This window comes from Indicator indicator, unplaced genomic scaffold (assembly GCF_027791375.1).
Source record: "Indicator indicator isolate 239-I01 unplaced genomic scaffold, UM_Iind_1.1 iindUn_scaffold_206, whole genome shotgun sequence".
Taxonomy (NCBI): domain Eukaryota; kingdom Metazoa; phylum Chordata; class Aves; order Piciformes; family Indicatoridae; genus Indicator; species Indicator indicator.
Window position 1 is genome coordinate 2,935 of NW_026539282.1, and position 14,344 is coordinate 17,278.

The 14,344-nt window shown below is 56.3% G+C and overlaps 1 protein-coding gene across 1 annotated transcript in view; it reads left to right on the forward strand.

The window, feature by feature from the left end:
• The first annotated feature begins 4,400 nt into the window (after positions 1-4,400).
• STK11 (serine/threonine kinase 11) overlaps positions 4,401-14,344 on the forward strand; it is a 45,833-nt gene continuing 35,889 nt past the window's right edge. The window contains exon 1 of the mRNA XM_054398937.1: positions 4,401-4,736. Within this exon, the coding sequence (XP_054254912.1) occupies positions 4,447-4,736 (290 nt within the window). The 5' untranslated portion in view covers positions 4,401-4,446. The remainder of the gene's footprint in view (positions 4,737-14,344) is intronic.

Genomic DNA, 14,344 nt, shown 5'->3' on the forward strand with positions numbered 1-14,344 from the left:
GGGTACTGGTTGACAGCAGCTGAACAGGAGCCAGCAGTGTGCCCAGGTGGCCAAGAGAGCCAATGGCATCCTGGCCTGCATCAGGCATAGTGTGGCCAGCAGGAGCAGGGAGGTCATTGTACCCCTGTACACAGCACTGGTTAGGCCACACCTTGAGTACTGTGTCCAGTTCTGGGCCCCTCAGTTTAGGAAAGATGTTGAATTGCTGGAGCATGTCCAGAGAAGGGCAACGAGGCTGGGGAGAGGCCTTGAGCACAGCCCTGTGAGGAGAGGCTGAGGGAGCTGGGACTGTTTAGCCTGGAGAAGAGAAGGCTCAGGGGAGACCTCATTGCTGTCTACAACTACCTGAAGGGAGGTTGTAGCCAGGTGGGGGTTGGGCTCTTCTCCCAGGCACCCAGCAGCAGAACAAGAGGACACAGTCTCAAGCTGCGCCAGGGGAGGTTTAGGCTGGAGGTGAGGAGAAAGTTCTTCCCAGAGAGAGTGGTTGGCCATTGGAATGTGCTGCCCAGGGAGGTGGTGGAGTCCCCATCCCTGGAGGTGTTCAAGAGGGGACTGGAGGTGGCACTTGGTGCCATGGTTTAGATAGTCATGAGGTTTAGGGTGACAGGTTGGACTCGATGATCTTTGAGGTCTCTTCCAGCCTTCTTGATTCTATGATTCTATGATCTCAGCTCTGTGGTTCCAGGCCTGACTGTGCTGGGAGGAGTGTCCCTGCCTGTCCTGGAGATAAGCTGTTTGGGTAGGATTATCTCCAGCAGCATCCTGTGCCTGCTGGGTGATCCTTGGGTGCTGCTGCTGCTCCAGAGGAAGGCAAACCAACAGCTGTGAGATAGGAAAGAGGAGGGCAGGAGGCTCCCTGAGTCAATGGCAAACACATGCAGTGTGGGTAAATCCCATGGGAAAAGCACCTCCCAGAGCTGGAGACATATCCTTGGCTGTTCTCCAGGTGGGGAAGGGTCAGGGCACACCTCACACCTGGATCAGCTGTGGTTTGGGGATCATGGGGTAGCCTTTGGGGATCATGGGGTCACCTTTGGGGATCATGGGGTGACCTTTGGTGATCATGGGGTAGCCTTTGGGGATCATGGGGTGGCCTTGGGGATCATGGGGTGGCCTTTGGGGATCATGGGGTGACCTTTGGTGATCATGGGGTGGCCTTGGGGATCATGGGGTGACCTTTGGGGATCATGGGGTGGCCTTTCCCCAGCGCACCTCACAGCTGGAGGAGGTCCTTGTGCTGCTGAAGATGGGCAGGAAGGATTGGCTGAGGGGTTGGGGATGGACAGGAGAAGGAAGACTGTGTCTGGCTCGATGGAAACCCTTCCCTATCCACAGGTTTTATCAGGAACAGGAGACTTCAGTGCCTGTGTTGACACCACACAGCAGAGACAAAACAGATGCCAGCTGCCAGCCCTGAGCTGGCTTCAGTTCAGAGGCTGCTGCAGCGTCCCCAGGGCTGCTCTCACCTCTGAGGGTCACAGATAAAAGCCCTGTTCTGGTTTATTTAGCATCCTCTATTTGTTGTTATTCCAGAGCATGAGAGCACGTGTTGGGACTCAGTGTCCTCACCAAAACATCCAAGCGTGCTGGATCTGTCAGGAGCCTTTGGCAGGGGGAAGAAGCAGCCAGGGAAGTGTGGTCCAGCAGGGAGGGTGGGAAAGGACCCTGAGAGGGCAGGGAGAGCAGGACAGACCAGCAGCTATCTGGTAGGCAAAGGGGATTGTTGCTTCAGGAGAGCTGTTGTAACAAAATTCCCTGGAGAGGTTTAACACCTTAAATTTAGCACCAAGTGGAGAGAGAAAGAGAGAGGAAGAGGTTCCCAAGATGTGGTTTGCCTCAAGATGGGTCATGCTCTGCTTGGCAACAGGCAGTGCTCAGTCCCCACTTGTTCCTACAAGGTGGGCAGTGGAGAAGCAGCTTCCCGAGTGGCCAAGTCTCAAGCTGTGCCAGGGGAGGTTTAGGCTGGAGGTGAGGAGAAAGTTCTTCCCAGAGAGAGTGGTTGGCCATTGGAATGGGCTGCCCGGGGAGGTGGTGGAGTCGCCATCCCTGGAGGTGTTCAAGAGGGGATTGGAGGTGGCACTTGGTGCCATGGTTTAGATAGGCATGAGGTGTAGGGTGACAGGTTGGACTCGATGATCTTTGAGGTCTCTTCCAGCCTTCTTGGTTCTATGATTCTATAAGTTGTGACTCCACTGCTCCTCCCCCACCAACCTGCAGGACCCCCCACGGAAGGGTTGGATGTGCAGCAGGCACCACCCAGCCCCGGCCGCCTGCCGTGGGCAGAGGCGGCTGCGCCACACCGGGAACTGAGCTGAGCTCTGCGGCCCGGGGGAACACGGGAGAGCGGAGAGGGCCTGGATTCACAGGGGAGCTACTGCCGAGCAGCCCGAGGGCGGCGCTAGAAGGGCTGGCTTGGGGCAAGCCCAGCTCCCCAACCCGGGAAGCGCTCCGCTCCTGTCTCCATAGTGCTGCTTCCCCTTTGCCCTCTGCACTCCCCTGCCCCGCTGCCGCGGCCAGCACCGCCCCTGCCGCTGACAGGCAGCCCACGCAGCCTATCACAGAGCTCTGCTGCCCGCCAGAGTGGGTGGGGCGGGTTGCAAGTGCCCGGGAGCCAACCGGAAGCGAAAGCCTCACGGCCGGCTCCGCCCACTCGGTAGCGCAGTCGCAGCCAATCATCGGGTGAGGCAGCGGGGGCGGCTCCGGCGCGGTGGCCAATGGGAGCGCACGTCGGTCGCCAGGGAGGTGCGAGGAGCTGGTGGGGGGGGCAGCGGCGGGAGCGCGGCGGGGCCGGGCGGGGGCGGGAGGTAAACAAAATGGCGGCGGCGTGCGCGCCGCGGCGGGGGTAACGGGGCTGCGGCGGGAGGGCTCGGCTCGGGTCGTGGCGGCAGAGCGGGGGCAGCGGCCGGCGGAGCTCCCCCAGAGGCGAGGGGGAACGCGGTGGGGAGTGCGGCGCCGGGACCCGGCCCGGTTCCCGTAGCCCGGTGGAGGGGAGGGGGGACGAGGCTGCCCGCCCCCCTCCCCCGACTCGACAGCGGGGCGCGGAGGCTCGGGGGGGCTGAGGGAGCGGCCGGAGGTGGCTGTTGGGCTTGTTGTCGGCCCCCAGGGGAAAGGCCCGGCCCGGGCGGGCTCCCCCCGGCCTGCTGTGGGAGCGGGGAGCTCGGCTGCGGCCGGGGAGGAACCGGCGGTCGCCTCCTCCTGTGGGGCTCCCTTCTTTCTGGGTTCTGTCGCTGGCTGGCTTGCACTTTGCAGTGTTTTCTCCCCTTTTCACTCCCTGCCTTCTTTTCCCCTGCAGTGCCGCTGCCTTCCCTCCCTAGCCGGACTGACACCTGTGGCAGGGGGTAAAGGGGGGAGGGGAGGGTGCCCGGGCGAGGCTGGCACATCCTCCGTGACCTTCCCTCCTTGGCAGGGCAATGGGGCGTTTGGGGGCTTGGGCAGAGAGAATTACTTCCCGCTGACCTTTCCCGGTTTAAGAGGTGGGTCCTGAAGCTGGGGCGAGGTTTTTGCTTTGGCACCGGCTGGCACCTGGAGCAGTGCTGGTGCCACATCATGTGCCAGGCGGAATCCCAGTGGTTGAAGGATGCCCCTGGGAGGTCGTGCTAGGCACCGAAGGCCTCAAACTTTTGTAGGCGTGCAAAGCGAAGGCGTTAGAATTGCTTCGGAAAACTCCTTCAAAGAAACTTGGTTCCAGCTTCCCAACGGCTGAAAACAAACAGAAACCAAACCCCAAACCAAACCAAAAACCCCACCCGACCCCCGAAGCAGGAGCCTGAGCCCAAACCGTGCTGGGAGCTGGAGGCTGAGGACAGCAGGGCAGACCCCAGGCTCCCCCTGCCAAGCCTGCTGCTGGAGCTGCTGACTGTGACCTGCTAGGAATGGAAAGTCACGAAAGAGACTCAGTGATCATCTGCTTTTGTGTGGTGGCCTGAAGTCCCAGAGGATGACCTAGCACTTAAGAATCAAACTGGGCCGAGTTAAAGGCCAAGCTGACTTGAAAAGAACCCCAGCAGTGGGACCAGGTTGGAAGCAAAGCAAGTCCCAAACTGAGTGTATTTGGTTAAAGCTCTATAAATTCTTTTTTGAAAGACATTGCTGGAGCCAGGCCTGGATCTTTTAGCATCCAGTTGAGCTGGAAGCAGCTGGTAGGTTTGGTTTTGATTTTTATTTTTGGTTGTTCTTTTTTTCGGGGGGGAGGGGGGGAGGGTTTGTTTGGGTGATTTTTTTTTTTTTTCTGTTGTTGTTTTGGGTTGTTTTTATTCATGTTTGTACCACCTTCTGGCAATTATTTTTTTCCGAGAAGGAGTAAAAGGGAGTGTTGGAAATTTAACAAACAGGATTAAACCTCTGAGAGCTTGAGGAGAGAAAGGAAAAAAAAAAAAACCAACAAAAGGAAAAAAAAAACCACAACAAAAAAGCAAACCACAAACAGGTTAAGGAACTTCATCCAGGATGGATCTGCAGGAGCCACAGCAGCTGGGGATGTTTGGAGAGGGGGAGCTGATGTCTGTGGGCATGGACACCTTCATCCACCGCATCGACTCCACCGAGGTCATCTACCAGCCCCGGAGGAAAAGGGCCAAGCTCATTGGCAAATACCTGATGGGAGACTTACTCGGGGAAGGATCTTATGGCAAAGTCAAGGAGATGTTGGACTCTGAAACCCTCTGCAGGAGAGCTGTGAAAATCCTGAAGAAGAAAAAGCTTCGCAGGATTCCCAACGGGGAGGCCAATGTGAAAAAGTGAGTAAAGGCTTGGTGCTGGCTGGGGACTGAAGGGTTAAACCGGGGCAGGATCTTCCTGCTGATGCTTTGTGTTGTTTTATCTGGCAACGTGGCTGTGGAAAGTGCTTCCTGAACCCTAGGTGTTGAGAGTTGGAGCTGTTCGGCCTGGAGAAGAGAAGGCTCCAGGGAGACCTCAGAGCAGGCTTCCAGGACCTGAAGGGGCTCCAGGAGAGCTGGGGAGGGACTTTGGATAAGGGCTGGGAGGGACAGGATGAGGGATAATGGCTTGGAGCTGGGAGAGGGTAGAGTGAGAGTGGAGATGAGGAAGAAATTGTTGAGAGTGAGGGTGGGGAGAGACTGGCACAGGTTGTCCAAGGAGGCTTTGGCTGCTCCCTCCCTGGAGGTGTTCCAGGCCAGGCTGGATGAGGCCCTGAGCACCCTGGGCTGGTGGGAGGTGTCCCTGCCTGTGGCAGGGGGGGTTGGAACTGGCTGATCTTGAAGGTCCCTTCCAACCCAACCCATTCCATGGTTCTATGAATCCAAGGAAAAGTGAGCAGGTTGGGCTCTAAACCACTCCAGCTGCTCACATAGGGTTGTAGAAAGTGAAATGCTTCCAACCCAAGCCACCCAAAATGTCTCTGGTTCTTTGGCCACACTTTGTGTGCACCACAGCCCAACCTGGGGGGTGTGCCTCTGGAGCTCCTTGGGATGGCAGTTCCTGGAAGGAATTGGGGATGGGAACATGATCCTTTGTGCACCCAATGGGGATGGGAAGGGTGGGGGGTCGGGGTTGGTGGTGGTTGTCACTTCTGACTGCTGAGCTTGGGGTGGGGGGGAGGGAGCAGTCTGGAACCTTTTGTGGGAGCACTTTGGGACTTTCTGCAGCTGGGAAATGGGGACAAGGGTTGTCAACCTTCTTTTTATTGGAGTGACTCAAGATCAGTGCTTGGGAAGCTTTCCCAGTGCCATTTACATGCTGATTAGGACACAAGGAACTAACTAATTAGCCACGGAGTAGCTTGAGTGTTGCACCCATGTGTAGGAAACTTTCCCTTCTCCTGAGGCTGTGCTGGCAGGACCTTGCAGCCAGGACCTTGCAGCCAGCTGGGTGTTGCAGGCTGAGCTGCTGGAGCCAGCCCCACCAGATCCTTCTTTATCTGCTGTGCAGGGGGAGCCTTCTGCAGCCAAACCAAACAGCTTGCCAGGGTTTATCTTCCAGTGAGAGGGCAAGCAGAGGAGATGTTTAGAAGAGCCTTAGTCTTCTGTCCTCAGCCGTGGAGCCCTGACCTGGCAGGGTCCTGTTTCTCTTTGGTTTGAGTGTCTGAGCTCAGCTGTGAGATGCTTCACATCCTGTACCAGACCTTCTCTCAGTGAACTCTTCAGGTTTGCCTTCTAACCTCCCCCAAGTGGCTTAGCTGTGGAAGAGGCACAAGTCCCAGGGCTGGGGCTCTACTTGGAGATCCTAAGAGTGGGTTGGGTTGGAAGTGACCTCCAAAGCTCATCCAGTCCAACCCCCCTGCAGTCAGCAAGGGCATCTTCCACTAGATCAGGTTGCTCAGGGCCTTGTTGATCCTCACTTGAAATACCTCCAGGGATGGGGCCACAACTCCCTCCCTGGGCAACCTGTTGCAGTGTTCCAGCAGCCTCCTGCTGCAGAACTTGTTCCTCACATCCAATCTAAATCTGTTCTGCTCTAATTTTAAACCATTGCCCCTGGTCCTGTCCCTGCAGGACTTTCTGCAGCCTTCTTGTAGCCCCCTGCAGGTACTGGCAGGCTGCTCTGAGGTCTGCCTGGAACCTTCTCTTCTCCAGGCTGAACACCCCCAGCTCCCTCAGCCTGTCCCTGCAGCAGAGGTGCTCCAACCCCCTTGATCATTTTTTTTTTTTTTTGTGGCCTCCTCTGGACCTGCTCCATCAGGTCAATGTCCTTCCAGTGTTGAGAGCTCCAGAGCTGGAGGTAGTGCTGCAGAGATCTTAGCAGAGGTCTCCCTGCTGCCTGCAGGGGCTTGGCCAAGATGACCTCTGGGGGTCCCTTCCAGCCCCGTGCAGGCTGTGAAGCTGTGCTGGAACTTGGCTCAGGTTCAGGCTCAGAGTCAGCTCAGCTCTTGGTTAATGTGTAATGAACTGTTCCTTGCTGTCCTGCTGGAGGCCTGGGTGCCCCTTTCCACCCTTGCCCCCCTACCCTTCAGCTCCAGCAAGAGCTCCTGCTGCAGGAGGGATTTGGTGGTCTCCTTTGGAGTCAAAACTTTCCAAATCCCCCCCCCCCCAGTGGAAAAAAAGGGGCTGGAGGGGATTCCTGCTGCCAGAACCTCAGCAATGGTCCCATGTCCTGAAGTGAACTCTCTGGGAGTTGTGCTCCTTGCTTGGAGCAGTCTGGGAATGTCTGGCTGGTGTCATTAAGGGTTGGTTATTAAAGCAGGGCAGGCAGGCACTGCAGGGTGGGGGGTGGGGGTGGTGGTTTCTGGCTCAGCCCCACCTGCCCCACAGCACCAAGGTGGATTGTAGATGGTGTCTTGTAGGTGGTCACTGCAGTTCAGCTTCCTGGGAGTGTCACCTTCTGCTTTTCTCCTGGGTCACCCCTTTGGGTTACCTGCTGCTTCAGTGGGGATTTGCTTTCTATCATTTTTGGGGTTTTTTTGGTTTTTTTTTTGAGGCAAAAATGTTGGATTGAGGTAGTGGAGTCCCCAGCCCTGGAGGTGTTTAAAAGCTGTGCAGATGTGGGGCTTGGGGATATGGCTTAGTGGTGGACTTGGTAGGGTTGGGTTAATGGTTGGATTTGATGATCTTGAGGAGGTTTTTCCCAACCTCAACTCTGCTCCTGTGAGAGCCCAGCTGGAGTGCTGCGTTGAGTTCTGGAGCCCCCAAAGCAAGAAAGACATGGAGCTGTTGGAGCAGGTCTAGAGCAGAGGTCATCAGAAGGTTGGAGAACCTCCCCTCTGGGGCCAGGCTGAGAGAGTTGGGGCTGCTCAGCCTGGAGAAGAGAAGGCTCCAGGGAGAACTCAGAGCAGCCTGCCAGGATCTGAAGGGGCTCCAGGAGAGCTGGGGAGGGACTTTGGACAAGGGCTGGGAGGGACAGGATGAGGGAGAATGGCTTCGAGCTGGGAGAGAGGAGATGAGGAAGAAATTGTTGAGAGTGAGGGTGGGGAGAGCCTGGCACAGGTTGCCCAGGGAGGCTGTGGCTGCCTCCTGCCTGGAGCTGTTCAAGTCCAGGCTGGATGAGGCCCTGAGCAGCCTGGGCTGGTGGGAGGTGTCCCTGCCCATGGCAGGGGGGTTGCAACTGAATGATCTTGAAGGTCCCTTCCAACCCAAGCCATTCTATGACTCTGGGTTTTGTGCTCCCCTCTCCCCATGGCACTCTGCCCTTATCAGAACACTTTGTCACTTCCACTCTGGGCAGCTGCCTGTGCTGTGAGCAAAGCTGTTGCAGTGAGGGCTGCCAGCAGAGCAGTGGGATTTGACTGGTCACGGTGGGCTGGGGGGCAGCAAAGCCTTGCTGTAGTTCCAGGTAGTGCTGGAGAGGCCTCTGCTGACCTTTTGGGTTTAATGTCACCTTGCTTGGCCGAGGGCCCTCCACATGTCACTTTCTGTAGCTGTGTGTGAGCAGCTTGGAGCACTTCGTGTGGAGTAAAGCAGCAGCAGAGGAGGTTGTGGACTCTGCAGCCTGCTCTCCCCTCCACATGAGGAGAGGCTTCTGGGGTGTGAGGCTGCTGGAGGCCTGGAGCAGGCTGCCCAGAGAGGTTGTGGAGTCTCCTTCTCTGGAGACTTTCAGGACCCACCTGGCTGTGTTCCTGTGTGACCTGCCCTGGGTGATGCTGCTCTGGCAGGAGGCTTGGACTGAGTGATCTCCAGAGGTCCCTCCCAGCCCCTCTCACTCTCTGGTTCTAGAGGAACCTGCCCTGGCAGGAGCTTGGACTCAGTGATCTCCAGAGGTCCCTCCCAGCCCCTCTCACACTCTGGTCCTAGAGGAACCTGCTCTGGCAGGGGGGTTGGGCTCAGTGATCTCCAGAGGTCCCTCCCAGCCCCTCTCACTCTCTGGTTCTAGAGGAACCTGCCCTGGCAGGAGCTTGGACTGAGTGATCTCCAGAGGTCCCTCCCAGCCCCTCTCACACTCTGGTCCTAGAGGAACCTGCTCTGGCAGGGGGGTTGGGCTCAGTGATCTCCAGAGGTCCCTCCCAGCCCCTCTCACTCCCTGGTTCTAGAGGAACCTGCCCTGGCAGGAGGCTTGGACTGAGTGATCTCCAGAGGTCCCTCCCAGCCCCTAGCACACTCTGGTTCTAGAGGAACCTGCCCTGGCAGGAGCTTGGACTCAGTGATCTCCAGAGGTCCCTCCCAGCCCCTCTCACTCTCTGGTTCTGTTTAGGTTCTACTTCATTTCTTGAAAGCTGCTCCTGAGTGCAGTGCTGAGTGTCAGTGAGGCCTCTGTGCCCTTATCCATACAAGGCTGCCTGCAGCTCAGGATGTGAGCCGTGGCTGTGATTAGCTCTTTTCCTCTCTGTAAACAGCCAGACTTGGTGCTTTTGGAGGTTAAAAATCCTTCCTCTGCCACCAGAAGCAGCCCAGCACCCTGCTCCCTCTCCCTCCTCTCTCCCCAGGGCTGGCTGTCAGCTGGGGGCTCCTTCAGAGCATTTGAGCTCATGGCAAATGACTTTGCCCCCTCCCTGGAGGTGTTCAAGCCCTTGAGCAGCCTGGGCTGGTGGGAGGTGTCCCTGCTCATGGCAGGAGGTTGGAACTGGATGAACTTTAAGGTCCCTTCCAACCCAAACCATTCCATGGTCAGGGGCAGGAGGCTTCTGCATTTTTTTTTTTTTTTTTTTTTTGCTCTGCTCTAAGTTCACCACTTCATGTCTGAACTGTTAGCTCTCTGGGCATTGATTTCTTCATATAGCACTGGTCAAGAAGGACATTGAGGGGATGGAGAGCACCCAGAGAAGGGCCTGGAGAAACAGGGCTGGTGAGGAGCAGCTGAGGGACCTGGGGTTGTTCAACCTGGAGAAGAGGAGGCTGAGGGGAGACCTCATTGCTCTCTGAGAGAAGGTTACAGTGAGGTGGGGGTTGGGCTCTTCTCCCTGGGATGGGAGGAGATGGCCTGAAATTCTGCCAGGGGAGGGTTAGGTTGGAGATGAGGAACAATTTCTTTGCTGCAAGAGTGGTCAGGGCTTGGCACAGGCTGGCCAGGGAGGTGGTGGAGTCCCCAGCCCTGGAGGTGTTCCACAAACCTGTGGTTGTGGCACTTGGGGATTTTAATGGCCATGATGGGGTTGGGTTGCTGGTTGGATTTGATGATCTTAGAAGGCTTCTCCAACCCAAAGAGTTCTCTCATTCTGTGATGGTTCAAGCTGTGGCCTCATCCTGTGTGTCCTGCCCCAGCCCTGCCTCTTGATGCAGTACCAGAGCTCTGGGGTCAGGGCCTGTAGTGACAAGACAAGGGACAGAGGTTTGAAATGAGAGCAGAGCAGATTTAGATTGGATGTAAGGAACAAGTTCTGCACCAGGAGGGTCCTGGAACAGGTTGCCCAGGGAGGGAGTTGTGGCTCCATCCCTGGAGATACTCCAGGTGAGGCTGGACAGGGCTCTGAGCATCCTCTGATCTAGTGGAGGATGTCCCTGCTGACTGCAGGGGGCTTGGCCTGGATGACCTTTAGAAAGGCCTCTTCCAGCCCAACCCCTTCTATGATTCTGTGCCTGAAATATGCTTGAGAGGTAGCTAAAATGAAATCATTCCTCTTGACCCCAAAATATGCCAATTCTCCCCCTGAAACCTGAGATCTGTGGCTCCTGGCTGAGGAGGTGGAGGGTTTCAACTCTCCCAAGAGTTTAAATCCTCAAATCATTTGGGGAAACATTGGTTTCTCTTCAGTACCTCCTGAGGGACCTTGGGGTGGTTTGCTTGGTTAGTTGCTGCTTCTGGTTAGTGGGAAAGAAAAAAAAAGAAGAAGAAGAAAAGAGTTTAGCAGGGTTGCCAAAAAGATGAAAGAGGACTTGGAAGCTTCTTTGTCTGGAGCAGCTCAAGGTTAATAAAAGTGTCTGCTAATAGCCTCAGATTTTAATTAAGTGTTTGGGCCTCCCTCTGCATATCCCCAGTGTCCTGTGCTGTGCTTAACCATGCTCAGTGAGTGCTCAGATTGGAGAATGTGGCTCATTAGAACTCCTCAGAGGTCTCAGATGTGCCTCTGCCTGGGCTCTTTGCTCCCAAATCAGGAGTCCTGCACCTCAGAAGGTGGAGGCTGAGAATCATAGAATAGAATCAGAGAATCAGGCAGGGTTGGAAGGGACCACAAGGATCATCCAGCTCCAACCCCCCTGCCATGGGCAGGGACACCTCACACCAGATCAGGCTGGCCAGAGCCTCATCCAGCCTGGCTGCAAACACCTCCAGGGATGGAGCCTCAACCACCTCCCTGGGCAACCCATTCCAGGCTCTCACCACTCTCATGGGGAAGAACTTCTTCCTCACCTCCAGTCTGAATCTCCCCACTTCCAGCTTTGTTCCATTCCCCCCAGTCCTATCACTCCCTGACAGCCTAAAAAGTCCCTCCCCAGCTTTCTTGGAGCCCCCTTCAGATCCTGGAAGGCCACAAGAAGGTCTCCTTGGAGCCTTCTTTTCTCCAGACTGGAACAGCCCCAACTCTCTCAGTCTGTCCTCATAGGAGAGCAGCTCCAGCCCTCTGCTCATCCTCCTGGCCCTTCTCTGGACACCTTCCAGCATGTCCAGATCCCTTCTGCTGAAGGCAGGTGCAGGTTGAGTCAGCATCCCTGGGGGTGCTGAGAGGTGGTTTGGATGTGGTGCTTAGCCAGGAGGTTTAGTAGGGAACTTGGGAGAGAAGGGTTAATGCTTGGACCTGATGGTCCAGGGGGAACCTCAGAGCTGCCTTCCAGTACCTGAAGGGATCCTGCAGGAAGGCTGCAGAGGGACTTCTCCTGAGAGTGTCTAGAGACAGGCCAAGGGGGAATGGTTTGAAGCCAAGGGAGAGCAGGAATAGATTGGAGCTGAGGGAGAAGTTCTTCAGTCTGAGGGTGGTTGAGACTCTGGCACAGGCTGCCCAGGGAGGCTGTGGCTGCCTCCTCCCTGGAGGTGTTGAAGTCCAAGTTGGATGAGGCCTTGGCCAACCAAATGGAGTTGAGAGGTCTGGGGGGGTTGGAGTAGATGATCTCTGAGCTCCCTTCCAACCTAGGCCATTCCATGGTTCTGGGATCCCAGCTGGATGTGCTGTGGTGGGTACAGGGCTTGTGACATCAGATGTCCCTGCCAGGAGCATGGTGTGGAGGGAGGCCTGGGGCTGGTGAAGAGGAGGTGGAACCCTGTACCAGAGGAGCTGAGGAGCAGGGCTGGCTCCCCAGGGTGAGGCCTGCCAGGGTTCAGGTGGTTGGGCTCCGTGGCAGAGGGTCTGCCCAGATCTGCTCTGCAACTCCTAACCTCTCCAGGGTGCACCTGAAGAAGTGTGGGGAGCACCACGGATGATTGTGTTCAAGAGGGGATTGGAGCTTTTCCAACCCAAACCATTCTGTGGTGCTCTGAAATGCTGCCATGCTCTGCTCAGCTTCTTCTCTGGAACCCCACTCAGGAGAGTGAACAGGGTCCTGCAGCTTCTCATGTGGCTGGAGGGGACAAGCTGCACCCTTGCCAGTGGAGAGCTCTTCTTTGGGTGAAATAAAAGAGCCAAAAAGCTCTTCCCAAGCTCCACCTTCCACAATGTGCTCTGTGGGGTGCTGAGGATGCTGCCTCATAACTGCAGCTTGCTTGGCTGCACAGGTTACCAACCCAGGCTGAGCCAAACACAGGATGCAGTTTTCAGCTGCAGCCAGCCCAGAGGAATGGTTCTTCAGTGCTCCTGCAGCACTTGGCAGGGGTGCTGCTGGTGGATCTGAGCTGGGTGCCAGGACTTGGCATATGGAGCTGTTCTCTGGGCACATCTTGTAGCCCTTGGCTGTGCCACCAGTGCTGGGATGGAGCTGTGCCACTTCCTCCTGCCTGGTCCCCCAGGACCACATGCTGCATGGGGAGAGCTTCAGATGGGCCATGGCTGTGTGCTGAAGGGCAGAGTGGGTGAGGGAAAGCCCTGCAGACCTGCTGCAAACCAGTTTCTGATGGCACATCCACCCTGGTGGGACAAGGTGGGGACAATTCAGCTTGGGAAAGAGAAGAGAAAGCTCTGGGGAGACCTTAGAGCAGCCTTACAGAACCTGAAGGAAGCTCCAGGAGAGCTGGGGAGGGACTTTGGACAAGGGCTGGGAGTGCCAGGATGAGGGACAATGGCTTGGAGCTGGGAGAGGAGGGATTGAGAGTGGAGATGAGGAAGGAATTCTTGGCCTCTCCTCCTGCCACCACAAGATGTGGCAACTTCTGTCCTGCACGACGCCGTGGAGCAGAAAATGGTGAAGAAAGTGCTGGGCTGGAGTGGCTTTTTTTGTGGTTAATATGGGGTGGGGGTGGGGGGGAAAAAGAAGCTTTTGGTAGCTCCTGAGTTGCTGAGCACCTGTGTTTGCTTGCTTGGAGTTTGCAAACCCAAATGGAATGGGAGGTGCCTGTGGGGCTGCCTGTCCCTGCTCCTCGGTCGCTCCAGAATGCAAGAGCAGCTAAAAATAGGAATAATCTTCCCTCTGGGAAATGGGCTGCTTGGCCTCTGCCCCAGAGGTGGCTGCACTGCTCTGGCATTTCAGATTGGTTCACAGAGTCCTTCTTGGAGCAGGGAAGGGAAAGAAAAAAAAAAAAATCCTGATAGGACAGGCTGAGAGAGTTGGGGCTGTTCAGGCTGGAGAAGAGAAGGCTCCAGGGAGACCTTAGAGCTGCATTTCAGTATCTGAAAGGGCTCCAGGAGAGCTGGGGAGGGACTTTGGACAAGGGCTGGGAGTGCCAGGATGAGGGACAATGGCTTGGAGCTGGGAGAGGAGAGATTGAGAGTGGAGATGAGGAAGCAATTGTTGAGAGTGAGGCTGGGGAGAGACTGGCACAGGTTGCCCAGGAGGCTGTGGCTGTGCCCTCCCTGGAGCTGCTCCAGGCCAGGCTGGATGAGGCCCTGAGCAGCCTGGGCTGGTGGGAGGTGTCCCTGCCCATGGCAGGGGGGTTGGAACTGCATGGAACTTTGAGGTCCCTTCCAGCCCACCCCATTTGATGATTCTGTGAGTGTGAAGGGGTGATCAGTCTGCCAGAGGTGGAGGGAATTCAGTGTCTGTGCTCCAGAGATGGAGCTGCAGGGAGCAGGATTTGGGATGTGGCCCAAATATCCGAGCCCCTCATTGCCTTCACAGCAGAGCTGCTTAAACAAGACAGCTCTGTCCCTCACCAGCTGGGTCTGAGCACTCAGCCCTGTCTCCTTTCATTATGCAGCACTTCTTAGAGCTGCCCTAATGCTGCCTGCAGTTTGGATGCTAATTTAATCCCCTCCAGCCTTTAGCTCCTTGCTATAATTAGAGTGGGCACATCGCAGAGCCTGCTGCCAGTTCAGCACCCTGAGCTTTGCCTGGGTCTGGGTCTCTGCTTAGCTGCTGAAATTGGGGTTTAAAGCCCTGTTGAGGTTGGAAGAGACCTTTGAGGTCATCATCATCATAGAATGCTTTAGGTTGGAAGGGACCTCAGAGATCATCCACTCCAACTCCACTCCTGCCACAGGCAGGGACACTTCTCAAGC